This window comes from Hakea prostrata, chromosome 9 (genome assembly GCF_041222555.1).
Source record: "Hakea prostrata isolate BN-2017 chromosome 9, UWA_Hpros_2, whole genome shotgun sequence".
Classification (NCBI taxonomy): Eukaryota; Viridiplantae; Streptophyta; class Magnoliopsida; order Proteales; family Proteaceae; genus Hakea; species Hakea prostrata.
The window spans coordinates 12243745-12271514 of NC_142608.1; the positions used below are offsets into that span (position 1 = coordinate 12243745).

Sequence of the window (27770 nt, forward strand, 5' to 3'; positions counted from 1 at the left end):
AGGCATGAAAAGGAACCCTCATTCCTCCCAACGTCGAGTCAAAGTATAGAGGGAACTCATCCTCTTAATTTGAGCAAACAAGACCATTCATCGGCCTTAGGGATTCTAACCTCAAAAGGATTTCAAAGGTAGTTCTCATCCACTCTGTGTTTAGGACGAAGAAGGCTAGAAAAATACAGAAGCCCTAAATCTTGCTTGAAGCTAGAATGCCTCCTATCTGAGGATGAGAGACTAGTCTCTTCAATTTCAGTTGCCTTCAAAGAATCACCTTCTCGGGCTGGTTCTGACCGCATGCTACCAGAAGCAGAAGAAAGTTCAGGGGATTGGTCAGGAAGGGCACCTTCAAAAGGATTTTCCCTAATCCCAAATTCCTCCCAAAGTTCTCTAGGGCAAATTAAATTCCCATGAGCATTGTGCTTCTTAATTATTTGTCTACCCATGCTTCTCAAAATAAGAAAAGGAAAGGAACAAAGATTGAAAGTACATAAGACAGGAAAGGAAGGCTTTGAAAATCTAGTGCAAAGGAAGGAGCTTCAATAACTTTGCTGAGAAAATTCATAAGCTTCGAAATCACAGTCGCAATAAAAAGGATGAACGAAGGAAGAAGAGGGCTTTATAGTCAGGACGGTCCAAATTGTTTTTAATCAATGGATATCAAGAAGTGATGTTTCAAAATAGCATCATGATGGCAAGCAAACGTGGCATTGTGGGGCATACTTCGAGCAGCGTCCGAATCCTTTCAACTTATGATAGGTTGTCATTTCAATAAATGAATCATTCCAAAAAGCACCCCGACTCATCGAGTTCTCAGTAAATAGACCAAGGCAAGAGGCGTCTAAGAAGTTACTCTTCAAACTTGACACGTGGAGTGCAAATTCGAAGACAAGTGGGCTTATGTTATGCCAAACCAGATTTGAGACTTCCAAACCAAAGTGAACCATATGAACCAGGCTCAATCAGGTTCGGCCTAGTCGCCTACCACACTTAAGTACTTATCGGAACTAAGTATTCAGATTATCTGCTTGGCGATAGATACATTCCAGAAATACTACTTGACAGACTTCTCTACCTTAGTTGTCGGCAAGATTACAATCGGAGACAAAGCACTCCTTATATAGTTGTACGTGCCAAAGCATTAAATTCAGCATTTACTACACCCTACATATGCTTGAGGTCTTGGATATGAGCATACCCGTAGTGCTTCCCGCCTTGTCGGAGTCGAAACAAGACATGTCACATCTGGTGTCAGCTTTTGCAAAGGTCTATACTGATCTTGTGAAGCGCACCTAAAGCATGCTTCTGTGTTGGCCCCTTTGATGGGATTTGTCAAAGATCTCATATGGTCATTCGATTCCTAGCATCAATCATCTCCATGGTGTTCTTCAACTTAAAATAGGTCACTTAGACCCTCATTTGGTAAGCCAAGTTAAGACAAAATTAACTCTTGCACATATCCAAGAGAACTTCATCTCTTCGGGCATTTACTCCTCCCTAAGAGTAACTATGTTATCCAAAGTCTAACTTAACCATCAAAGGTGACTTCTTGTCCATAGAAGCGGCCCACTTTCACATTTTTCTTTGTTCACAGATCCCTGTTTCAACATGCTTCCTGGTTGAATTGGAGTAGGCAGATTTTGTAGCAACAGATTATGACATCAATGTGAGCATGTGTGCACATATGGTTGAGTTAACTTACGCACTACTATGACCCTCGCTAACAAGGATTTGGGTGGTGGATAGTCCTATACAAGTAAAGATAATGTGATCATGCGAAACTACCTAGTTTGAAGCATGATGTTGAATTCTATTAAGAACTGGCAAGCTAGCTGTTGCAAGTGTATCCCATGGGAAGGCAACAGAACCGAATTATATCAATTGTTACTAGGTGTGCGACTGATTGCTTCCAAAGGCAACTAGAATATGCATCTCTAGGTCTCTTACACATGAGAAGGCTGAGATGGTTGGCATCTCCGGGCACTATTGGACGTAGTTAAGCTAAGATCTACTTAATCTATTGTGAGTAAAACTATACTAGTTGAGACCTAGAGATCCTTTGGCAGGTTTAATTTTCTAACAAAAGGAACATGCATTGCATATACTACGTGATTTTGTTTAATTGCTTGATTGTGTGTATTCTTTATCGTGTTTTCTAACTGTAGTTTTAGAGAAGTTAGATTGCATTGCACATGTATTCCCTCACTAAGCTTGTGTTGGAAAGATTACCCTTCGGAAAATATTTCTGTTTGTGTACGGTGGCAAGTGATACTACATTTGAAACATGCCCCTGGCTGGAATAGGAGACAGAGACACACAATGCTTGCCGTGCATACATATTCCAATTAATTGCACTTATGGACATCATTAAAACCTCCATTTAAGACACCTTAAGGATTTCTTCTTCAGTTGTCAATGAATATTGGATTCTCTTTATGCTATTGATATTATTAATATTGAGATCTATACAGATGTAATCCTTAAACTATGTCATCCAGACTGTATGATGTGCCATGTAATATACCAATCATACCTTGAACCCAATAGTTCAGGTGGGATGTGACATTTAGTAAGGTGGTTTATTTATATATTGACTATGTTATATACATAGGGATGTTACAGTTTAAATTCCTGACAGTTTAGGCCCTAAACAACCCAAACAAGCTAGACAGTCATAAGGTCTTCTTGTATAGCATCATCACCTCCAACACCATCAATCTTCTTGTAAATAAAAAACTTGGCAGCAAGAACATATAAACAGAACCATACTGTGCTAAACCCAACTAGAACCAAGTAATAGTAGTCAAGGTGTGCTCTGTTAAGATTGTTCACCAACCAAGGTTCTCCATACCTTGAACTGATTGATTGAACAATGGACATAACGACACTGCTCAATAAATTCCCAACTCCAATGATGCTAAGCTTCGCTGCACCTCCCAAGCTGCGCAATCTATCTGGCATCTGATCATAAAAGAGTTCTTGCAATCCAACAATTACAAAGACATCGGAGAGTCCCCAGATCATGTACTGTGGAAGTAACCACCAGATGGCCATTGGAACAGTTACCATAGGTAGATCAACAAGCCCATGGACTCTAGCTATTCTAAGCCTTCTAGCCTCTACTAAAGCTGCTATCACCATTCCAATTATCGAAATAAACAACCCAATTCCAATTCTTTGAAGCACTGTTACTCCAGTTGGTAACCCTGTGAAATTTCTTGCTACCGGCACAAGAATCCGGTCATAAATTGGTATGAAAATTATAATCACAAGGAATGCGGACAACATAAGAGATGCAGGAGGTACGTGAAACTTCGATCCAGTCTTCCGGTTCATTGTACTACCTTGCTTGGTGAAGAAGGTCACAACTTGAGAAAACAACACGGCGTGCATTAAGCAGCTGATGCAAATAGGAATTAAACGCAGAAGAAGCTTTACCTCTTCAACTTGAGTTACTGAGCAAATTCTCCAATTGTTTTTGTACTCACCCAACCTATCGATGTCGTCAACAATGGTTGCCTTGTCCAAGAACCTGCATGCATATTGCAGAATTTTAAGCTGGTTTCTTTACCATATTACCATTTAGAACCATAGTCAGCTGAAACCTAGTTCCTTACCTGAACTGATTAGTAGGATCAAGGTTATGCCCGATACCCTGAACCTTCATGGCTTCATCATAATGACCAAAATCCTTGGCAGGCAAGTTTCGCTTACGGATAGCTGCAACGAACACCTGTGCCACCTGAGTTAAGGGACTTCCACTAGGAACGTGTTTCCTGTACCATTTTCGTCCTAAGAAAAATACAACAACTGCAATTCCCATAGAAACCGCTAAAACCCCAAATCCCAGTGTCCATCCAGCATTGTCTTGGAGATAAAACACCAGGATGCTTGCTACAATTCCACCGCTGCATATACCAAGAAACCACAAGTTGAAGAACGAACTCTTAGCTTTCTTTGCTTCTGGGTTGTCCTGGTCAAATTGATCTGCAGCAAATATCTGCACGCATGGCATGTATCCTGCTTGCCCAATTGCTATAGTGTAAAGAGATAAGAAGAAGAAATGTAGCCGGAATCTTCTCGGAATTATAGAAACTGTTAGGGTTAACATGAGTAGTCCCTATGACCAAAAAAAATACAAAACCATGATGATGATCACTGTATGTTAAATTCTTTTGAAGCTCATACAATATTTTTCAAGTCAATTAATCCACCTTGAAATAGATTAAGGAAGAGAATAGTATGGTGTTGAAACGACCAAAGTATGAATCCGCCATGAAACCTCCAATTAAAGGAAGGAGATATCCAATGCCGTACCAGATGCTCAGGTTCTTGGCAGCCAATGCAGTGGGCTCCTCCAGGACATCAGTTAGGTAGGTGATGAGATTGCCAGACAGACCGGAGTAAGCAAACATCGCCGCAATTTCAAGCCCTTAGAGAACAACAAACATATTAGATCCTCAGAAATACAAGAAGAAATTTTTTATATAGAATAGAATGTTTAAGAACCGGAGACGAAGAAAAAGACTTACAGATGATGAAGATGGCTGATCTCCATCCTCCCTTGGAGAACTTTCTCTGTTGCTGCTTGGAGATTTCTGTTTCCATTCCTGTTTTCTTGATGGTCAAAAGATGAAGAATGAAGATCTGGGAGTGCCCTTAAATTTCAGCATGCAAAACAGAGTAGTTAATGCAGGGCAGGCTTTCATCAGGAGGTGAACGAGCTCCACATGCATGAATTTACTCATCAGATGCTATACGAGCCTTGGCAACACGTGTGTGTTTCTAGAGCTGACTTTACAGGTGGAATTGCAAATGGGACTATGTACAAATTCAGTTGACTTGTAAACTTTAAAGACCATCGAAGAAAATCGACTCAAAGGACACTCTTACATTTTCCAATACGCATTTGATTCCGAGTTGGGATCATCTATCCTCCGAGTTAGGGCATTACATTATTTTCACACTTTTTTTTCATACATTTACAAAAGAGACTCATTTTCTTGGGTTAGATCATTTATCCATATGGAGAGAAAAAATTTCAACTCACATAGTTGGATTCTTGACACCTGTTAAATCTTAAAGTAAAATAATTTTTTAGTAAATTAGTTAAAACGATGATTAATTGGTATTAGGTTTTGTTTTAGTTAATAAAAAAAATCTTATTTTGAAATTAGATACATGTCAAGAATCTGACTATATAAGTTGAAAAATTTACTCTCCATGTAGGTAGAATTTGTAAAGAATATAGATCTTATTAAATGTATAAGGCCAAGGCACTGTATTTAAAGTTACAACAAATACATGAGGAAATACAAGAACACAAAAATATAGTTCATGTACATCTAGGATGACATGTCCCCAACTTTTGGCCAAACATGAAATTATATTAGGCTCTCCAAAACAAGTCTAGAGGCTTTAAAACCTGGCCGTATGATAAAAGGATGGGAACAACCACCAAACATGAGCCAAACTAAAATTGCGAGTCCCTTTAGCAAGCACATTGTTCGACCTACTGACATGACAAAACAAACATGCTAGCACTTACCCAATCAAGCGACTCAATGCACCCATCTAAGGCAGAAATAGCTACTAAGCAATATGAAAAAACTGTGATATGAGAGAGATTTAAAAATAAAGCAACTATCAAGGAGTCTCTAATCGCCTCACAATTTAAGACCGAAGCAAAAAAACCAAAACGAACGAGCCATCACAAAACCACCTCTAGGATCCCAAAGTATACTTCCATGGCCTCTTAGTGTAGAAGACTGATCCCAAACTGTGTCGCAATGGACCTAGTAGCATATCTCCAACTGAGTAGGTGAAGGAAAAAGGGTCTAAGAACCCTGAGCTTGCACATCTTGCAAGTCAACAGAAGAAATAAAGTTAATATATCATCATTTAGTTAAGAAATTGAAACATGGAGCTAGCTAAAGAGGGAATAGCTCCCTGAAAATGAAAGTTACTGCGGGCATTCCATATGAACCAGATTATGGCACTCCATATAGGTGGATCTAATCCAATTGATTGGAGTTACTAAACTTTGAAGTTACAAAATGCACCCAATCCTATAGTGTTTCTCCCAGAAATTCTCTGCTAGCCTTAACATAGATGCCTTCCAACAAGCGGCGGCATGCTCACAATGAAAGAAATTAAAGTAGGTGCTAATGACTCCACATGAGATATACAAAGGAACATACAATATGCTAGTGTAAATTAAAGCAACAAACACAACAATAATGAATCAAGAATTCAACAAACAAACCACAACAGACACACAAGATTTTTAACATGGAAAAACCTTCAAAGGAAAAAACCACGGGACTATTATCAGAGTCCACCCAAACTTCCACTATCACCAAATGATAATAATAATAGACATACAATCAATATTCTAGCTCTAGATAACACTAGAGGAACACAAAATCACAATCACATCTTCAAATAAATGGAAATCTGAAAGAATGGAGAAAAGTCACCAGAGAGGCTTCCCGTGACTATGGTAGAATGATATCCTAACAATTGGATATGAAGAACTAGGTGCCACGACCATTCTCTTCAAATTTCAGCTCATTCCGGCAATATTTCACCGTCGGATTCGCCAAAGAAAACCAGAAATGCCTCTTCTTCTTCTTCCTTGAGCGCTCCCATTTCTGCTCTCTCTTTCTCTTCTTTTCTACTTTTTACTGTTGTGCGGCAGCAGCAGCTCATTCAAAAAAACCCTATTGCCTTTTGTTCCTTTAAAAAAACTTGGGCCCCCATGTGGGTTAATGAGCCAAAACTAACAAATTTCCCCCTCAGTGCCCATGAGGGAGGAAACCACAACTTGACTCCTTACTTGAAATCCATGAGTGCATGTTCCTTGCACATCTCAAACTTCTCTTGAGTAACAATCTTTGTTAATATATCAGAGGCATTCTTATCTGTGTGAATTTTCACAATCTTTAACAACTCATCTTCCACTTCATCACGCAACCAATGATATCTTACATCAATGTGCCATGTGCGAGAGTGATATATAGAGTTCTTGTTTAAGTCTATAGAACTTTGACTGTCACAGTATACCACATACTTGTCTTGCTTCAAACCCAATTCTTGGAGAAATCTTTTCAACCACAACATTTCTTTCCCTACTTCTACAACGACGATGTATTCAACCTCAATTGTAGACAAAGCCACACATTTTTGTAATTTGGACTGCCAAGAGACAACTCCCCTTGCAAAAGTAAACTAATACCCAAAAGTTGACTTTCTACAATCAAGGTTACCCGCCATGTCAGAATCAGTATACCTTCCAAGATTGGATCTGAACCTCCAAAACATAAACACAATTTGGAACTTTCTCTCAAATATCTGAAGATACATTTCACAGCTTCCCAATGATCTCTCCCTGATTATCAAGAAACTTGCTCACAACACTAACCGCCTATGCAATATCTAGTCTAGTGCAAACCATGCATACATAAGACTACCAACTGCAAATGAGTAAGGAATATCTGGCATTGTTTCTCTTTCTTCACTGGTAGATGAACATGACTGCTTATTCAATTCAAAGTGATTGGCGAGAGGCGTGCTTACAGGCTTAGCACCCTGCATGTTAAACCTTACAAGCAGCCGTTCAACATTTTTTTCTTGTGACAACCATAGCTTCCTAGCCTTCCTGTCATGAACAATCTACATGCCCAATATTTGTTTGTCTAGCCCTAAGTCCTTCATATCAAAGCACTTGAATAACTGTTCTTTCAACTTCTTAATCATATATGTATCTTGCCCAATGATCAATGTCATCAACATAAAGGAGAAGAATAATGAAATTATCATCTGGAAAATTTCTAAAGTATACACAAGGATCTGCATGAGTCCTCTTATACCCAATAACCACCATAAGTGAGTCAAACTTCTTGTACCACTACCTTGGTGCTTGCTTCAATCCATAAAGACTTTTCTTTAACTTGCATACCAAGTGCTCCTTCCCTTTGACTTCAAACCCTTCTGATTGCATCATATAAATTTTCTCATTTAAGTCACCATGAAGAAATGCAGTTTTCACATCTAACTGCTCAAGCTCAAGATCCATGCTAGCTGCTAATCTCAAAATGACTTGAATGGATGTCAATTTTACCACTAGAGAGAAGATCTCATCAAAGTCGATGCTCCTCCTCTGTCCGAACCCTTTCACCACCAAACGAGCCTTGTGCTTAACTAGATCCCCAGATGCATCTCTCTTTATCTTATATAACCATTTGTTCTTAAATATTATATGCCTTTAGGAAGTTTTACCAACTCATATGTCACGCCCTCCCAGCCGGTACCCTATCTGGCATACCCGAGAGTGTGATCCACAGCCCGAAGATCAGGTATCGAGTGATCAACCTCCCACATAAACAATAACATAATCATGAACAATCATAATAAAAGTGCGGAAGATAAACCATAGATCCAATAAAGAAAGAATGAATCATAAATGATCGATAATAGATATAATCGGTGTCAACGATAGTAAAGTGAGGCAAAATCCCACCCTACAACCGCGGAAGTAGCTCTAAAGAATAAACTAGACAAAATCTAATCCCGTGCAGTACATTGGGTAACTAAATTGTTCTCCACTTTATAGACAACATCCTTATAGTGTAAATCTCATAAATGGCACAAGGCCTTCCACTCAATGGTCGGACTAAGCATCGTACGGAGCATAACCACTCGCGGGATCTTGAGTATTGTGGTAACCGCAATCACCTTCCTGGAGATATGCCTCTTTGACTTGCGCTTCTTCATGGGACCGTCATAGTACTCGGTACTGCGGATAGTCTAACAAACATTGTACAACAAAGGAATGAGTTTCAAAGAAACTCGGTAGCGGTTAAAATCCATAATAACATAAATGGCCGATTCCGAACAATCATAAATGCAATATGACATGAGACAAGCAATGAATGAATGATCTAACTCTATGTATCTGGTCTCTGTTGGCGGACATGCTTTAAGTCATAGCACCGTACTTCTTTAGGAAAGTCCACTCACATCCTCAACCATTTAAGATATCTTGGATTCTCTCACGGATCATTTCACCGGTCTTGGCAGCCGATTGGTAATGGGTCCTTCATCCCTCGGGACAAACCATGGCAAGGGGTTAAGTCAACACACTCTCTCACAACCATTTGGTATAAGTCTTGGCGCATGTCGGGGTAAAACCTAGCCAAATGCAAGTCTTCTACTTAGTTACATCAAGTCGGATCCGGATACTTCCATTCCTCATCCCCGACGATCCTTTCCGGTATCCTTCACACTAGAGTCTTCATAGTCCCGACTACGGACTCATCAACCCTATTGGTTATCCACATATGGTAACGGGAGCTCTCACGTCCTCTCACGGGTTGGTTACCGGTCTTAGCGCCCGTGAGCCCAAGTCTAACCATATGCAACCCTACCAACAAATGGCCCCCACAATGTGATTCCTGTCCTCTCACGGGTTGGTTACCGGTCTTGAGCCCCCATGAATCCCCATTGCTACCACGGGTCGTTCGGTCTCAATACCCCTCCGATTAGGGTCCGACATACGGACATCCTAGCCAAACACTACTAGACAATCCTAGATATGTCATCCAACGGTTTAGGAAGGTGTCCGGAGGGCATCTCCGGAACATCCCATAATATTCCCGTAGTGTCCAAGGCGAAGTGTCAAAGGACACCTCTCCTTTCCAAACCATATTTAAGCATACACATGCATCAATTCATATCATCACATATATGGTAACTTCATATATGGAAAGAAATCAATAATTACAATCACTTGTATAACATTGGTAAGTAAATCATACATGAATCAATTCAATATGAATAAGTAATGCTCGGTAATCAAAGTTATGCAACGGTAGTATATCCTTGTAAGAATCTAATTTAGGAATCATATCTATGATATTCAAATATAGAAACTAGATTCATGCTATCTATGTAATTAAGGAAATAACCATCCTTACCTTTTATAACTCGCAAGGAATCCTAAGAAATCAAGTAAGATCTTGGAAAACGATGTCCTAAACAAGTATATACAACATATTAGGAAAGATCCCTAACGAGAAAAGATACCAAAACATCCAACACGGACCAATTCGAGTTGCTGTACTCATTGGTCGAGTGGATTGGTCGGTCGGCACGATCGACCAATCGATCGACCAATGCGACGGTAGCCTAAAAAAACAGGTTTTAAGATATGAAATCCGAATTTGGTGGTTCAAAGGGTACTAATCAAGGGGTAAACTACATCAGCGGTATTCCAACATATAGGGTACCTCAAAACACCAATCAAATCAAGATATCAAGATCCAAATTAGGAAACAAAAAGTTACCATAATTAGATCAACCATGGATCTTGATGAATTCGAAATAGAAATCAAAGACAAGAACAATAGGAGGATGGATCATTGCTTCGGGTAATGGTATCATGAAAACATACTTAGATCTTCAAGGAACAAGGCTTAGAAGCATAAATCTAAATTAGGAAATAAAACCTACCATATATGTAACTACCATGCTTCATGAAGAACACATAGTATGGTAGAAGAGAACAACTAGAGATTGATAGATCATGGATCATAGAAAGAAAACACAGTAACTAACTACTAACATGATCAACAAAGAAGATCCAAAGAGATCAGAATTCAAATCGGATGTTTAACAAGATTAGATCATGGTTTGATCATGATTCCTTCAAAAGCTTGCAATGATCATGGTTAAGATCATTGTTCTAGCCTCAAATCCTTAGGATGATCATGAGAACATGTTCGGAGATGTTTGCAACGAGAATGCAGCATCTCTTCTCTGTCTCAACTCAAAAGGAAAGAAAACAAAGATGGAGGAGAAGAAGAGAGGTAGACATACCTTTTGATGCAAAAGAAGAGTTTCGACGAAGATCCGTCAAGAAAACACCAAGGATGCAAGGGAGATGACTTGCGGGGTCTTTGGTTCGTTCCGAGGTTTGGAGGCAGCAAATACGAAGTGGACTCGAGATTGGACTTAAATAGAGCAAGAACAACCTAATTGCCAAAGACAGCACTCATTGGTCGAGTGGATTGGTCGGTGACACGGTCGACCAATCGGTCGACCAATCTTGTGACAAGACCAAAACGGGGAATTGAAGGCCCGATCAAATCCAATCCTAAAGGGGTTTGCACACAAGTCAAGTGACTTACCTAATAGGTAGAAATGCCTTCAAACCAAGATAGAGAGCACTCCAAGTCCATCAACTAATCCGATCTTCATCAAGATTCAGTTTCCAAAAATAGAACTTCCTCATCAACTTTCATGGATTCAAAGCCAGACACCAAGTCCTCTACTGGGATGGCCCAAAGCTGACTTCTTACTTTACTTGGGTCCTTTGGACCTACAAATAAAGGGTTTTTGGGTGGGGTTTTGGGGTGGGTTTTTTTTTTTTTTTTTGTTTTTTTTTTTTGGGTCCCTTTTTTTTTTTTTTTTTTTTTTTTCCCCTCTTTTTTTTTTTTTTTTTTTTTCTTTTTCCGACGCTTTTTGGCCCCCCCTCATCAATAAGAAGAATATACTCAGAACTGGGACACCTTTGTGTTGGTCTACACTCTCTTGTGGACCGCCTCACTTGAGATTCTACAACCTCTTCTTGTGGGGGCTGCTCCCCCTACTCAATATCCTCATTATCCATAGAATCATCTGTCACAATCTCTAGATCATTAAGATTAACATGTTCTTCATGAGTAGGTTCTCCTCCTAAAATAGATATGGAATTTAACATAACATTCTCAACATGAGTAGGCTTCTCAGACTTCTCAAAGTGTGTAATATTTTCAATTTCACGAAATATTACATCCCTACTTCTGAAAGTCTTCTTCTTTCTTCGGCTACATGGATTCTTGCCTTCCAATTAGTTCTGTTCGAGGCCATGCTAGATACTAGGCCTAAGCTATGCATATCCTTTCTCACCACTTCTCTTAAGGTGTCACTATCAGGTTGAAAATGGCTCATGGTTAGATCGTATTCATGGACTTAAACAAAAGTGGGCTAAATGTTATATGAAGAATACATTCACAGGAGGCATATAGAGTACACAAGTGAGTGAAAGTATAAATGCTAACTTGAAGAAATGTACGAAGTCTACTTTGGACATCATTCGGTTTTAAATAGTTTTGATGGAGTATTCAATAATAAACGAGCTAATGAATTGAAATCGGAGTTTGAGGCAAGAAATAAGCTCCCAAGGAACTCATTTCCTCAGACATCATGATTCAAGCAGCAAAAATATACAGTCCTTACATCTTGATGAATTCCACAATGAGTATACATGGGTTGGTTCTTGCTACATAATTTGGAAGGATGAAAATGATAGCTTGCATAAATATATAATTGGTACTTTTGGTTTGGAGGTGGAATTTAGTGTTGAATGTAATCCATCTGAATCATTTGTTCATTGTAGTTGTAGGAAATTCGAGACCTTTGGCATCCTATGTTCTCATGCTTTGAAAATTCTTGAGAGATTAGATATCAAGTTTATTTCAGGAGCATATGTTTTGAATAGATGGACACGTGAAACAAAAAAATATGGTGGTGGAAAATAGTAAAGGAATACAAGTTGAGGAAGATCCTACGTTGGATTCAACACATCGTTATAGGATCCTTTGTCAAAAACTAATAAATATTGTCTCACAAGCATGTAATTTAGTAAATGGATATATATTGGTCAACAATATTGCAAGTGATTTGTGTAGACAGTTGGACAATCTTGTCACACATACCCCAAATACAAATCAAGATGAAGAAACTGATAATATTAATTTGAATATTGGCGAAGGGCTTAAAAAGAAAGAGGGAAAGAAGAAAACGAGCTCTACAACAAGTAAACAATTAAAACCTTGGAATGAAACACAAGCAAAAAGAAGAAGAAGAAAAAAAGCCAAGTGCAACATGTGATATAGTAGTCTGAATAACTCGACGGACTCAAAGAAGTGCAGACAAACCTAAATACATGGATCTACTTCTGGTACTTTCTGCTCATTTTGATTTTCTTAATTTTAACATCTTTGCTTCATTTTTATCATTAACAGTCTGCGGGGTCATTAGATGAGTCGATACGTGGTATATGTTCCTTCCAGAACCTCGTAGTCTAGGTATTGTTTTTCACCTGAAGAAGTATGTGTTGAGATATTGTATTTGAAAAAAAAAATTCACATATTCATGCATAGGTGAATGATGATGATCCATTTGATTTGCAGGCTATCTCCTCCTTTGCACCTACTACTTTAATGGTGGATCCAATTGTTGAACAAAAAACAATCTTGCAAGCTGAAAACAACATTCCAAAGTTTGGTCTAAGTTAGGGTTACTCTATAGTTTTTAATATAAGACATGATTGCAGAATTGGTTGTAAAAATTTTAACATTTGAATTGTAATACTGTTGGTAGGTTTTAATATTCAATTGTTTCACTATCATTGATATTTTACTCTGTTTGGTTTGTAAATCATACATCAGCCCTTGTGCAATTCATACAATTTTTTTGTCTTAGACTTTGACTAACATGTTTTGAAATGTAGGTGAGTCTTTAGCTCAAACTAGGAAGAGCACCTGGGTTTGTTCCTAGGAGATGATGGTTCAAATTCATCAAGACTCATATAATGCTTGCTAAAGACTCTATTTTGTTCCTAGGGGAAAAGACTCTGTTTATGCTATATTAGTTGCTAAAGCTTGAAATAGAAAATGCAAATCTCAGTTCAGCACATCTTTCTTGCATAGCTGACCAATTCAACTCATCATCTCCTCTGTATTTTAGCATTATCTCCTTAGCTGACATTATTGATTGCTTCCTGGTTATATTGTGTTGCTATGCAGAACTAGAAGCTCCAGCAAGATTCAGGCACAAGTCCTGCTTCCCTAGTTGATCAGGCGGAGGTCAAGGCAAGTCAATTCGCTTAGACACGACCAATTGCAAATAAGGTAGCACAGACTAAAATCTCCAAAGATTTTCTGGTCTATACAAATTTGTCATTGAAGATTATTGTGTCTATACAAATCTGTAATTGTAGCTATTAATTTATGTTTCATCTAGTCAAAGTCGTGGAAAAAGTGGTTGACATTGTAAACTTAAGGTCTTTGATGAGATTTTGTTAATGAAGTGTGAAAGTTTTCCTTGTTTGGAGATTGAGTAAATGGATTTAACTTTTGTTAAGACTTAATTTAAACCAACTAAACTGGAAAATCCTTTTCTGTTACCCAGATTCATGAAATCTCCCTTCAAAGATTTTCACAAAGAAGCATGGATTTTCATTTCACAACTAGTGATATGAGGAAGGAACTAGACATTCTCATCTATGTAATTAGCCATTTTTTTTTATTACTTGTCTAATTTAGACAGTACATAAACCATTTTGGCAAATGTGAGAACAATATCCAAAGTAGAATAAATAATTAAATTTAAAATTAGAAAAGAAAGAAAAATATTCTTGAGAGACAACTAAATACAAGCCATGCATGGGAAGCCACCAATCACCTGAACATGAGCCAATGAGTCTCGATGGGCTTGAACCGTCATCTTCTAGGAACAGACCTAGATGCTCGTCCATTTTGAGCTAAAGACTCGCACGGGAAGTTAATAATTAGCTTTAATGTATTTAGGAACAGCAAGTGCAAAACTATGAGATCCATCTAATGCCATGTTATTCAATTGTGTTATTTCAACAAAAATACAGAAAGGGGGGGGGGGAGGGGAAGAAACAAAGGCTTATGAATCAGTATCAAAATCATAGAACTTCTCATCTTGATTTCCTTTATTTCTAGAGCTGGAATAACTAGATGAACTATTTCCAAAATCATATCTCTGTCAAGCAAAGGCAACAATCCGAATACTCCAACTAGTCCTTCTCAAAAAACCTCTTTGCACGAGAGGGAGGCGGGCTACTTTGGTAATCATTATCATAAATGCCTTCATAGTTTACCTCAGCAGTTACATCATTGTAGTAATCTTGCTTCCTGCACCTGAAGACTTCCACATAACAGCGACCCATATTTTGGCGATCCCTCTGTAGAGCACACTCAGCTTGGATGGGACCAGAAAAGACAACATATGCCTCTCCAGAGAATTGCCCACTCTTGTGAACCAGCAACACATCCACGATTTACAAACCTGCAAAGAACTGAAGTCGCCCACTCTTGTTAACCAACAACACATCCACGATTTACCAACCTGCAAAGAACTTGAAGATGTCAATGTTGGTACAATTGAAAGAAAATATTGCCCTTCAATTATCCAAACCCAAAAGAGAAAACATTTCCCACTTAACCCTGTTAATAAAAAATCAAACCCAACCCACGATTTCCGAGATTCTAATTTTCACTTCCTACTTTCTCAAGCATTTATTTCACACAGCCAACCCAACCAAATATATTTCTATACACAAGAATCCTACTAAGAAAAGAATGAGGAAATACAGCATGAGCCAGTACACCATGGCAGGGATATGGGAGCCACAACTCACCACCTGCTATGAAAAGATCAACAACAGGGTGCCTCTTGGATAGACCACAGCCTTGCAGGCATCACATGCCAACTAATGGTCCTTGCCATGTAAAAATGTTCTTTAGCCAATGGACCATCCAAGGGAGGCCATATCAGTTGGATTGGGTAACCATGATTGTTATCATATACAAATGACATGCATGTCAGACTACTGGACACAATCGGCTGTAATGAAGCACAACACATGCCATATTTCCTCATCTTTGCATCAAGTACTTTCCAACAATCATGGAATCATGAAATTGGGGTAACATAGACAGATAGTTAGGTTTAAATTCAAAATTATTACTCCTCACATCAGGTAAACGTATAAAGGAGGGTTGTGAAGATCAAGTTGAATAAAATCTATCTCTAAGATTCTTAGATGGAGGTTAGTCTTCCATGGTCAAGGTAGATATTCGAGACAATTCGATTTGTGGAATCACAAATCTAGACACACATGCACTAACCACATAATGCAATTAAAAGCTCTTTATGAAAGAATGAATTTTTTTTTTAATGAAGTAACTAAAGAAAAAAATAATAAAATAATAAAACCAAACAAAAGGGGAAGTAATGGATTTCCCCACCAAAAAGATTGAAACAATGATTCCAAAACCGTAAGGTTGCCGTATAGCTGAGCACTATATAAGTTTGACAGCAAGGAAATCCGTATAGTCTTCGGAGCCTCCTACAATCGAATCCTAGGGATTCTGTTGTAGAGTGGGGACTCCTATACGTTTTATTTCTACTCTAGTTAAGAGTAATATCTTTGAATTTTTTTTTCTTTTCAAACACTTCGATTTACCTAAGAATTAGAAAAATAAAATGGACTAATAACTCTCCGGCAATGGCGCCAAAAACTTGTTTGCAAAATAAAATTCACCACAAGTGCACGGCATTGTGTAGCTAACAAGTTGATCTTAGGGAGATATACCACTTAGAATTTAACCTCTTAGTGGTAATGCGAGAGTGCAATGATTCAAATTTGTTGATTACTTAATTAAACTAAACGAGCGATCCTAATCCATACATCTAATGCAATCGAATTGAGACGAAAAATAAAGCAAACATAACCTAACCATTCATCATCTAATAAAGAAAATTGCATAAAATAAATAACAAAGCAATAAAAGGAAAAAGAAACCTTAACCAAAGAGGCACAACTATAAGCATCTTTGATCAAGGACCTAAGGGGAAGGGAGAACAATAAATAAATGCTGAAAAAAATTGCATAAAATAAATAACAAAGCAATAACAAGAAAAGGGGAACCTTAACCAAAGAGAGGCATGACTGTAAGCATATTTGATCAAGGACCAAGGGGGAAAGGAGAACAATAAATAAATGCTGAAAAAAATTGCAAAAAGTAAATAACAAAACAATAAAAAGAAAAGGGAAACCTTAACCAAAGAGAGGCACGATTGTAGGCATATTTGATCAATGACCCAGGGGGAAGGGAGAACAATAAATAAATGCTGAAAAGAGCGATTGATCAACTAAGAATGATTGAAAACCATGAGCTAATCAAGCATTCAACATAGAGAGAGAGAGAGAGAGAGAGAGAGAGAGAGAGAGAGAGAGAGAAATCTTGATCAACATCCAAGCACAAACAAACTTTCGCTTTTTGAGCATTGTATATTCGCTTTTTGAGCACTAATATAATGTGATGAGAAAAGTTCTCATTGAGACAACTTCTTGAAGTCACCATGCTCAAGGGAAGGAACAAGTATATGACTTCTCAGCCATAGAAACATGGTGACCTCTCAAACAAATATAGAACACTTTTTGACCACATAAAATGGTGGTTGATGAACCAAATCGAAATATTCAAGCACTACTACATGTTGTGGGCTCACAAAGGTATGAAGCAAAAGATGTATACAAGCAAGTGGTGTCAATTACAAAAATAAAGTTTGATCAACATTGGAGCTAATCAAGTACAAAAATAAAGAGAAAAATACTAGCTTTCTCAAGATTGAATTCCTCTTCAGCACCTTTCCTCAACATCTTCTTCGCCGGCCTCTGCTTCTTCTCCTGGGGTTGGCTCCAAACTGGACTCTAAAAAATTATCTACTACAACAAAGCTCACTCTCCGACCATCTAAGATGATCAAGCAATTTTGAGATCATCATTAAACCCAAGGTCAAAGGGTTTGCACATAATGAAAAGACTCCGACAAACGTGCTACAAGTCTTAGCACATCCGACAGTCACTCACAAATTAATACGCCACTTAAGTTATCTTCAAATTTGATTGAGTACAAGTCAAACAAAAAATCGCTCAACTACATCAAATCTTGGTCGGGAGAAACTTAGTCCCTTGGCTTGAACATGGAATTAATGTGACCAAGTGATTGGGGGTTTATGTTATGGACGATTCATAATAGACCTACCTAGATCGACCAAAGAAGAACTGGACTGATCAAACCTTGGTTGGACCATGAATAAAAATATGAAACGAAGGTACTAAGCAACGTGTGCAATATGAATCATAATCAACTTGCTTGAAGATAGGGATAAGGATCCTGATCAAGTTAAATAGTTTGAATTACTAATAGAATTCAGATCAGACTCTACAACTACAACCCAAGTAATACTCTCTCAATGGATAAGATTCCTCCTCTCCTTTGTTAAGTTAGCAACAATTATACAGTTCAAGTTGAACTCCATCACTGCACAGCTAAGGTAACCTCCTAAGCTATAAATACCAATACCTCCACCATTATCAGGTATGCATTATTGAGTCACTCTCTCTAACATTGTGAGCTCTACAAGTTGTTTTTTCTTCAAAAGATGTGTCTTTCCATTGACTTGATTGTCCAAGATGTTCCTCGACCAACCCAGTCGAGCTTGTTTTTTGCATGTTGTTCGCTTGCACTATGAACATGTTTTTGGAGCAATAGGCAATGATTGGGAGTGAGAGGATGACAAAGAAGATGAAGAGGAGAGGAGATATAAGATCAAGTAATACAAAGAAGATGAAGGAGCAGATCAGAAGATTTTAGATGGTGGTTTGATTGGTGCTGAAGTTGAAGACAAAGACACAAAGCAAGATGATTGGGGCAAGGTTCCTTGGGAGTTGGAGGAAAATCAACCTTGGCCTAAGATGGGTTATTTGAGGTTGAATGTTGCATTAAAATTAGAATATTACATGTATTTATAATCTTACGATGCATAATATTACGGTGCTTTCTTCTTCACCCTCCCCCTCTAGCCAGGTTTCTTCTCTAACCGGGGGGTGTTCCCTCACCTCATTTTCACCGTCCGCTTGGGTGCCCTGGTGCTGGGGTCGGCCGCTCATTTGGACCCTTTGGTTCTTTCTTGTGGCTAACGGCCGTATGTCCGCTGGTGGGTTTTGGGTGCACCCGCTGACCTGGTTCGCCGCTTCTCGTTCGCGTGGTTTCTCCTTGCGGGCTTCCTTTTGTTGGTTTGCTGGTCTTTTCTGATTTTGTCCTTGTCTTCTTTTGTCGTTTGTTGTATATATTAATGGCGCTTATCTTGCTGTTTCCTTGCTTTAGGTGCAAAGAACTATCTTTGTCTCGTGTCGGTGGTCGTCCCCCCTCTTTTTTTCGCCTCGCTTGTCGCCGGCGTCTCTTGGCTTCTTTTTTGTTGTTTTCCTTTTCGTTCAAAAAAAAAAAAAAACTTGAGGATGTTAGAATAGGACCGGATAAAAATCCTAGGAAAAGAAGTCCCTTCAACTATCTAAGGTTAAGTATGAGATTTGAGCATAAGGTTAATTTTGTAATTTAACATTAAAAAGCTATTTTAGTTATTTTATATTAGGAGATAATTGAACACTAATTCAAACGGTTAACTTGAGCTAATTTAGGCCACCTAGGTAAACTATACGAGTTTTAGTCTGACTAAAGTAGGGCAAACATAAATAAAAAAAACTCTTAAAAATAAGAATCCATCCTCCCAACCAAACAGCACCCATGGAAAGACTGTAAGGTGGATTATCCACTCGTGATATCTATAGTTTCTTAGATAATAATATTTTCTTGGTATTCACGACACAAAAGTATCCGTTGGCCAATAATTTTATACTTATCTATTTAATAATTATTACATCCACCATTTGAATAGTCAACGCCGTTAAAAGTGGTTTCCAATCCGACGTTCTAGAATGATTTGCGCCTCTCTTTGTTTTTGGGTAAAGATCAATCTCCACTTAAATTGTAAATTCACTATAAATGTAATGATCTCGTAGAGAGAGCGAAATCCAAGATTCCTTTGACTAAAGTGCCATCTCCACCTTCACCAGTTCCCCCAGTTCGCTCTGAAACCATGAATTGGAAGCTAATCTTAACTGCAACAGCAATCACAGTTCTCTCCAGTTTCCTCACACGAAACCCAACCCAGTTTTTTCATCCACCATCAATTCCTGGATCCCATGACAAGCTTCAAGCTGCAGAGGTGATTCCTGTAGTGGGAGCTCTTGGACCAGAGAGTCTCGCATTCGATCCTAACGGTGAGGGTCCTTATACAGGCGTTGCTGATGGTAGAATCCTCAAATGGCAGGGAAAAGACAAAGGGTGGACAGAGTTTGCTGTTACATCTTCCCAAAGGTACAGATCTAATCTTCCTCTGTTATTGGAATTTGCTGTGGATTTGATTCTGATTTGATATCTTTCATGAGAAAGGAAGGACTGTGTGCGTCCTTTCGCACCAGAGATGGAACATGTTTGTGGGAGGCCTTTGGGATTGAAATTTCATCCCAAGACTGGAGATCTCTACATCGCTGATGCATACTTTGGGCTTCGTATGGTAAACTCAGACGGAGGTTTCGCGACCCCATTGATTACTGAAGCCGAAGGTGAGCCCTTTCGATTCACCAATGATATGGACATCAACGAGGAAGAAAATGTAATCTATTTCACTGATTCAAGTACCATCTTTCAAAGAAGGTAAGGTAGATTCTAGTATCATGATCAATTGGTTTAAGTTTCAGTTTTTCATTTGAACAAACACCTCTTGTGCATTGCAATTCAGGCAGTTCATGGCAGCTGTTTTGAATGTCGATAAGACAGGGAGATTGATGAAATACGACATCGCTACCAAAGAAGCTACGGTATTACTGAGAGGGCTTGCTTTTGCTAATGGTGTGGCACTGAGCAAAGACCGCTCTTTCGTGCTTGTAGCTGAGACAACCACTTGCAGGGTCGTAAGGTATTGGCTTCAAGGACCTAAAGCAGGAAGTCATGATGTCTTTGCCGTTCTTCCTGGTTTTCCGGATAATGTTCGACGGAATTCGAAAGGGGAGTTCTGGGTTGCGTTGCACTCCAAGAAGGGTATCTTAGCGAATTTTTTCCTGTCTAACAGTTTCATTGGGAAGACATTGTTGAAGCTCCCCATTAATTTCAAGAATTTGCATTCGATGTTTGTGGGATTTAAGCCCCATGCAACTGCTGTGAAGCTGAATGAGGAGGGACAAATTCTTGAGGTGTTGGAAGATTGTGAAGGACGGACTTTAAAATTCATCAGTGAGGTGGAGGAGAAAGATGGGAATTTGTGGATTGGGTCTGTATTGATGCCCTTCTTGGCCAGGTACAAGTACAACCAGTAGAACAGCTTCTAAATTTTGGTGTTCATGTCTTTCTCTTCTCTTACCACTAATTGACTGCGTATATAGCAGCATGTATGTAAGAAATAGATACGTTGTAAACTATGAGCAATCCATCAAACAGAGTACTTGTAATAATTTCCTCTCTTTCTTTTGCTTGTCTATTGTTTGCATTTGCTTCTTCTTCTTCTTTAGGAAACTATCCATGGAAGCCCAGCAGGGTTCAGACTTATTTATGAGTGAGAAGGGTGTGTGTGTGTGAAAGAGACAGAGAAGGAAGCCCTTTGGTTTGTGTGTGAGTGCAGAGACACAGTTAATTATTTGAGGCCAGTTTTGATATGATATTTATTTCACTTTCGATAGATTTCAACAAATAGAGCACAGGATGTATTGTGCTAGTGTTGTGATTGTCATTAACATGTTCAATTGGTTAACAATTAACACAGTGGTGCTGATAAGGATGTGTCATTTTGGATAATTGGTAGCTTGTTACTATGGGGTGGGAACTCAATTACTTATATATATGCCGCCGAGTGGGTGCGAACCCAAGACCTCCCCGTGGGAGGGCAGGTTTTTAACCGCTTGACTAACCCATCATTGGATAATAGTTGTAGAAGAGCAGAAAGCATGATTAGAGTTTTTATTAAGTGGAGTAGCAATCTGTTCAGCTGGTTTAGCTAATATTGGTTTTTGGGAAATCTTAACTTGTATAGAGTAATGAAGAAAAAATAGAACAGATAGCTTCTGCCAATTTCTGAAGTTGCTGAAACTTAGCTTGAGTTGCTCCTTTTAGCATTTGCTCTCATCTTCTGCATTATCATCAACAGGAGGAGCTTTGACCAAAAAACAGGAGCTAACCTACTGGTATTTAGTTATGTTACCTCTCAGATCTGAATCCTGGGGTGGTTGAGCATCACATTCATAGCAGCTAAGAAGCTAACGTTTGCTTCTTCTTCTTCTTCTTTCTTCCTCCCCCCTGTGTGTGTGTGTTGGATGAATAAAGAATTCATCACCAAAGGGTAAGAAATGGAGAAGGGGAAGAATACAAAGCCCAGCCAAAGGAAAGAAGCTAACAAGAGCTGACAAATGGCGCCAGGTCTTGCAGACAAAGAACCTCACTGAACAGAGAAAACCTAATTTTTCTGTCTAAACTGAGAAGCTACCACTTGTTTGTATGCGTTTACACTTACATTTCAAGCGGATATGGTACGATGGCTGGCAACTAGTGCTTTTGTGTTGGAAGGACTGTAACAGTCTTCAGTAGATTGTTATGTGAAACTACCATGAGCACGACCAATGTGGTAGTTGGCCAAGAGAAAAGCTTGAAAGCAAACTGCAGTTTGCAGTGGATGATCTGTGTGGTGCAGATCTTTCATTAGACTACTGAGATGCCTTCAAAGCAACATCTGTTAATTGTCAAAGCTTAAAAAACCTCTTCTCCTATGAGGTATCTTTTGAATTCCTTAAGAAGTGAACACAAATTTGTATGAGGTAATGGAATCTGAAATGTAATAGTTATCTAGAATGTTTTTTTCTAGTATTTGAGTAAATTAATGGATTTTTTAGCCATTATATAGTGAAAATCTGTGGAAGGTTAAAGCAGGAAATTGTATTATCTATGAGTTAACTTCTCACCCGTATTTTTATTATATCAATTAGATATTTAAATTGAAGGCTATGACATGTTTTTCATTCATTGCACAGCCTGCCAGATTTCTTGTATTGCAGATGAGAGATGGAAGCCCTTTGGTTTTCGTGTAAGTGCAGAGACACAGTTAATTATTTGAGCCCAGTTTCAGTATGATATTTATTTCAATTTCGATAGGTTTCAACATATGGAGCAATGGATGGATTGTGCTAATGTTGTCAGTGTCGTCAACATGTTCAATTGGTCAACAACTAACAGAGTGGTGCTGATGTTGCCAAGGATGTATCATTTTGGATAATATATGTAGAAGAGCACAAAAGATGATGAGAGTTTGCAGTAAGTAGAATGGCAATCTGTTCAGCTGGTTTAGCTAAGATAGGTTTTCGGTAAAGTGAATTTGCATAGAATAAAAGAAGAAAAAATAGAACAGAGAGCTTCTGCCAATTACTCAAGTTGCTCCTTTTAGCAACTGCTCTCACCTTTGGCATTATTATCAGCAGGAGGAGCTAATTCCTGCTATTTAAGAATGTTACCTCTCAGATCTGAATTCTGGGGTGGTTGAACATCACATTAGCTGGTCCATACCGGCTAAGAAGCTAGCATCTGGGCTTTTTTCTTTTTTTGGGGGTGGGGTGTGGGGGGGGGGGGGGTGGTTGGGGAGTGGAATAAAGAATTCATAACCATAGGGAAAGAAATTGGGAAGGGGAAGAATACAAGGGAACAAAAGGGCAGAGCCCCGCCAAAGCAAAGAAGCCAACAAGAGTTGACAGACGGCACCAGACCTAGCTGACAAAGAACCTAACCAAACAGAGAAAACATAGTTTTTCTGTCTATTCATCTTTTTTCTGTCTAAACAGAGAGGTTAGCACTTATTTGCATGCATTTAAGCTTGCATGGCAAGCGAATAAGGTACAATGAGCTGGCAACCAGTGCTTTTGTCTTGGAAGAACTGTAAGTCCTCAGGATCTGTGGTTATCATGTGAGTACAGAAAAAGTATGATATGTATTGTGTTGTGAACTCCAGTGAGCCGGGACAAGAAACACAAGGGCTGAACAAGGGTAACAAAGACATTACTGAAGTTGAGTATTCTAGAAGACCACAGCGTGTGAGCAGGCCTCCAGCACACTTGAAAGATTATTCCATCTAGAAGGCAGGTAATACAGATGTCCTAGGGAGGCTGAAATCAATGATTGGGATAACAGAAAGGGTATAACCGAATGTGGAACACTTGTATAAATTCTCTCTTCAGGAATGAACCCTAGTAAGAAGAAAATTATCTATTCCCTTTATCCTCTAAGACTCTCTGTTCTCCTTAACATTCCTCTGTTTCCCTCCCCTATTCTTCAGCAGTTTCAATAAATTGCCTGAATCACAACAAATTGGTCCGACCTGCCGGATTCCTATGGCCGAAGGAACCAGAATGCGACAGATGGACGAAGCCCTCAAACAGCTCACAGCAACAACAGAGGAGCACGGAGGACATATGGAAACGTTACATGCGGTTGTCACGGAGCAAAAAGAATCACTCGATGAACAGAAAGAAACCTTGACGGAACTGGTCATCAGACTTACCGCGATGGACGGTCACCTTGAAAGAGCCTTGAACCAAACATCCACGCCTGAAATACAGACACCTACTCCTCTATCTCATATGGCGACTCCCATCCATACAGTAGGAGGAATCCAGACCCGACCCGAACACTGAAGATTGATTTCCCACGATTTGATGGAAACGATCCTGCGGGGTGGCTCTTCCAGGCGGAGAATTTCTTCGAATATCACTCGACTAGAGACGATCAGAAACTATTGGTAACCTCTTTCCACATGGAAGGTGTCGCTCGACATTGGTATCGTGCTCAGAAAAACGCCGGATTAATTAGATCGTGGTCCACATTCACCAAGGCTGTTACTATGAGATTCGGTCCTTCACCCTTCGAAGATCCACAAGCAAACTTAGCCAGACTGACACAAACGGGGACGGTAGCTGAATACCAAGCTCAGTTCGAAGAGTTGGTTAACCAGGTCACGGGGGTATCTCCATCATTTTTAATCAGCTGTTTCGTTTCAGGGCTCAAGACCGAAATTCGTAGTGAGGTCGTAACTACACGACCCATGGATATGCATACGGCGGTAGGGATGGCTCGGTTGTATGAGAGTAAAGTAGCAGAGCAAAAGAAAGGACCGCCTCGAGTGATGATGAACTCTTCACGTTCTCCCCTGTTACCATTACCGTCCACGAAGCCACTGGCACTCCCATCTTCAACCCCAAGAACGCCACCTCATACCACTGTTCCGATCAAACGACTTACCCCTATGGAGATGCAGCAAAGGAGAGAAAAGGGGCTTTGCTACAACTGTGATGAGAAATTCGTCCTTGGGCATCGGTGTAAGCACAGGCAACTACTTTGGCTGGAATTTGAACCAGGCGATCCTCCAGATACAGAGGACAACCCACATGAGGACCTCATTGAACCTCAGGAGGAGGTTGAGGTCGCAACAGAACTCTCCTATCACTCTTTAGTAGGGTCGAATAGTACTGCTACTTTGAGATTTACCGGGAAGGTAGGAGGCCGATAGATTCAGGTGCTCGTCGATAGTGGAAGCACCCATAATTTTATTCAGGGCAGAGTCGCTCAGCACCTGGGGTTGACGGTAGAGCCAGCAGCGGCCGTGACGGTTCGGGTTGGTGATGGAAACAAATTGCAATGTGAAGGGCAAGTTCGGAAACTACCATTGAAGGTACAAAATTACACTATTGCTATTGATGCTTATGTGATACCTGTATTTGGGGCTGACATTATACTTGGAGTCCAATGGTTGTCCACGTTAGGCCCAGTAGTCTTTGATTATAGTTACTTAACAATACAATTTGAAAGTATGGGCCAAACCATAAAGATTGTGGGTGAGCTCAATCCTAGTCCACTTCCCATGGATTTTCGTGGGCTAAGGAGAATGACAGAGGCCCATGAATACCTAGCCTTATACAAGTTAGAAATGGATTTTCTCAACCCCGAAGTGGAACCGAAAGCCCATAGTGAGCCACCCGAAATTACAGCTCTGTTGCGGCAGTATGACAAAGTGTTTATGGAGCCCATGGGCCTTCCTCCACTCCGTGAGCAAGATCACTCGATTCACTTACAAGGTGGGACTCAGCTAGTTAATGTGAGGCCCTACCGGTATCCTCACTTTCAAAAGGAGGAAATTGAGAAGCAGGTCAGCTTGACGCTCACTAATGGCATCATAAGGCCGAGTGTTAGTCCATTTTCCTCACCCGTGTTATTGGTCAAAAAGAAGGACGGAACCTGGCGGTTTTGTGTGGACTATCAGGCCTTGAACTCCATTACAATCAAGGACCGATTTCCCATACCCATGATAGATGAGCTTTTTGATGAGTTACATGGAGCTCGTTATTTTTCTAAGCTTGATTTACGCTCCGGGTATCACCAAATACGGGTCAAGATGGAAGACGTGCACAAAACTGCGTTCCGAACACGAGGGCCACTATGAATTTTTGGTAATGCCCTTTGGGCTAACTAACGCACCAAGTACGTTTCAGGCCATGATGAACACGGTTTTTAAAGCCCATCTTCGCAAATTTATTCTAATATTCTTTGATGACTTGCTAGTATACAGCCCAACTTGGGCCCAACATATGCAGCATTTAGAGATGGTATTGCAAACTCTCCAAGCCCACAGTTTATTTGCAAAGCTGAGCAAGTGTACATTCGGCCAAGAGAAGATTGAATACTTGGGACATGTAGTATCTGCATCTGGTTTAGAAATGGACCAAGAGAAAATAAGATCAGTATTGGCGTGGCCCATACCAAAAAATGTGAGAGAAGTCAGGGGCTTTTTGGGACTGACAGGATATTACAGGCGGTTTGTAAGGAATTATGCGAGCATCGCTTCTCCACTTTCAGATTTACTGTGCAAGGGCGAGTTCCTCTAGACTCCAGCGGCCGGCGAAGCGTTTATAGATCTGCAACGACGATGATCCAGGCTCCAATATTGGCATTGCCGAACTTCGAGATTCCCTTTACCGTGGAGACCGATGCCTCAGGCTCAGGGATCGGCGCCGTACTCACCCAGGAAGGCCATCCGATAGAGTTCTTTAGCCGTAAGTTGTTTGCGAGAGCACAAGCTTCGTCTACATACACCAGAGAAATGTTAGCCATCACACAATCCGTCGCTCGTTGGCGGCAATACTTACTGGGCATAAGATTCTACATCCTCACTGATCAGCAAAGCTTACGCGAATTATTGACTCAGGTTATCCAAACTCCAGAACAACAGGTTTGGTTGGTAAAATTATTAGGGTTCAATTTCAAAATTGTCTACCAACCAGGAAAGGAAAATCAGGCTGCAGATTCTCTTTCCCGTATGCCGATTACCGAAATTCTGGCCTTCACAATCACCACACCTACTCCGACGTTTCTACAGGATTTGCAATCAGAAGTAGTAGGGTCGTCTGCGCTACAATTCCTAAAAAAAAAATCGAGGAGGGTGAAGTTGCAGAGGGATATCGTTAATCCGATGGTCTGCTCTTTCATCGAAATCGATTAGTACTTCCGGAAGATTCTTCCTTCAAGAGTATGTTGTTACAAGAATTTCATAACACACTTGTCGGTGGACACTCTGGCTTCTTGTGCACCCTGAAAAGAATTTCGGCTAACTTCACTTGGAAAGGCATTAGCGCAGATGTGAAGCGTTTTGTAGCCCAATGTTCCGAATGCCAGCAAAACAAGACACTACATGCCCACCCCGGCAGGTTACTCCAACCACTTCCAATTCCAATTCAGGTATGGGAAGATATTTCTATGGATTTCATTACAGGGTTGCCAAATTCCAAGGGGAAGGTTGCGATTTTTGTGGTGATAGATCGCTTATCGAAATACGGCCATTTCGTCGCTCTCCCTCCTCACTACAACAGCCACAAAATTGTAGAAATTTTCGTTTCTGAGATCTTCAAACTACATGGCATGCCGCGCACTATTGTTTCAGACAGGGATCCTATTTTCATGAGCGATTTCTGGAAAGAACTTCACCGTCTG

At 39.8% G+C, this 27770-nt stretch overlaps 3 protein-coding genes across 3 annotated transcripts; 2 read left to right on the forward strand and 1 right to left on the reverse strand.

The window, feature by feature from the left end:
• Positions 1-2658: 2658 nt before the first annotated feature.
• LOC149004680 (protein NRT1/ PTR FAMILY 5.4-like) lies at positions 2659-4602 on the reverse strand. The gene is made up of 4 exons (XM_089167622.1): positions 4527-4602; positions 4209-4426; positions 3612-4114; positions 2659-3526 (listed from the first exon to the last, which is right to left on the reverse strand). The coding sequence occupies exons 1-4, from the start codon at positions 4600-4602 to the stop codon at positions 2659-2661; spliced, it is 1665 nt and encodes a 554-aa protein (XP_089023748.1).
• A 15104-nt stretch (positions 4603-19706) lies between these two features.
• On the forward strand, positions 19707-21589 carry LOC149004681 (protein STRICTOSIDINE SYNTHASE-LIKE 10-like). Its single transcript, XM_089169699.1, has 3 exons — positions 19707-20075; positions 20151-20414; positions 20500-21589. Exons 1-3 carry the CDS (start codon positions 19795-19797, stop codon positions 21071-21073), a joined length of 1119 nt encoding a protein of 372 aa, XP_089025825.1. The 5' UTR covers positions 19707-19794; the 3' UTR covers positions 21074-21589.
• A 2559-nt stretch (positions 21590-24148) lies between these two features.
• On the forward strand, positions 24149-26226 carry LOC149004682 (uncharacterized). Its single transcript, XM_089135689.1, has 3 exons — positions 24149-24391; positions 24478-25281; positions 25342-26226. The coding sequence occupies exons 1-3, from the start codon at positions 24149-24151 to the stop codon at positions 26224-26226; spliced, it is 1932 nt and encodes a 643-aa protein (XP_088991815.1).
• Positions 26227-27770: the final 1544 nt, after the last annotated feature.

Excerpts from the sequence above, each read along its gene's own strand:
- LOC149004681 (XM_089169699.1), top strand. The coding sequence starts at position 19,795 with ATGAATTGGAAGCTAATCTTAACTGCAACAGCAATCACAGTTCTCTCC. Across the intron at positions 20,076-20,150 it reads GCTGTTACATCTTCCCAAAG|GAAGGACTGTGTGCGTCCTT; the intron begins GTACAGATCTAA and ends TTCATGAGAAAG. Across the intron at positions 20,415-20,499 it reads AGTACCATCTTTCAAAGAAG|GCAGTTCATGGCAGCTGTTT; the intron begins GTAAGGTAGATT and ends ATTGCAATTCAG.
- LOC149004680 (XM_089167622.1), bottom strand. The coding sequence starts at position 4,602 with ATGGAAACAGAAATCTCCAAGCAGCAACAGAGAAAGTTCTCCAAGGGA. Across the intron at positions 4,427-4,526 it reads ATCAGCCATCTTCATCATCT|GGCTTGAAATTGCGGCGATG; the intron begins GTAAGTCTTTTT and ends TTGTTCTCTAAG. Across the intron at positions 3,527-3,611 it reads GATCCTACTAATCAGTTCAG|GTTCTTGGACAAGGCAACCA; the intron begins GTAAGGAACTAG and ends ATATGCATGCAG.
- LOC149004682 (XM_089135689.1), top strand. The coding sequence starts at position 24,149 with ATGGACGAAGCCCTCAAACAGCTCACAGCAACAACAGAGGAGCACGGA. Across the intron at positions 24,392-24,477 it reads TGGCGACTCCCATCCATACA|GCGGAGAATTTCTTCGAATA; the intron begins GTAGGAGGAATC and ends TGGCTCTTCCAG. Across the intron at positions 25,282-25,341 it reads CTTTGAGATTTACCGGGAAG|GGCAGAGTCGCTCAGCACCT; the intron begins GTAGGAGGCCGA and ends AATTTTATTCAG.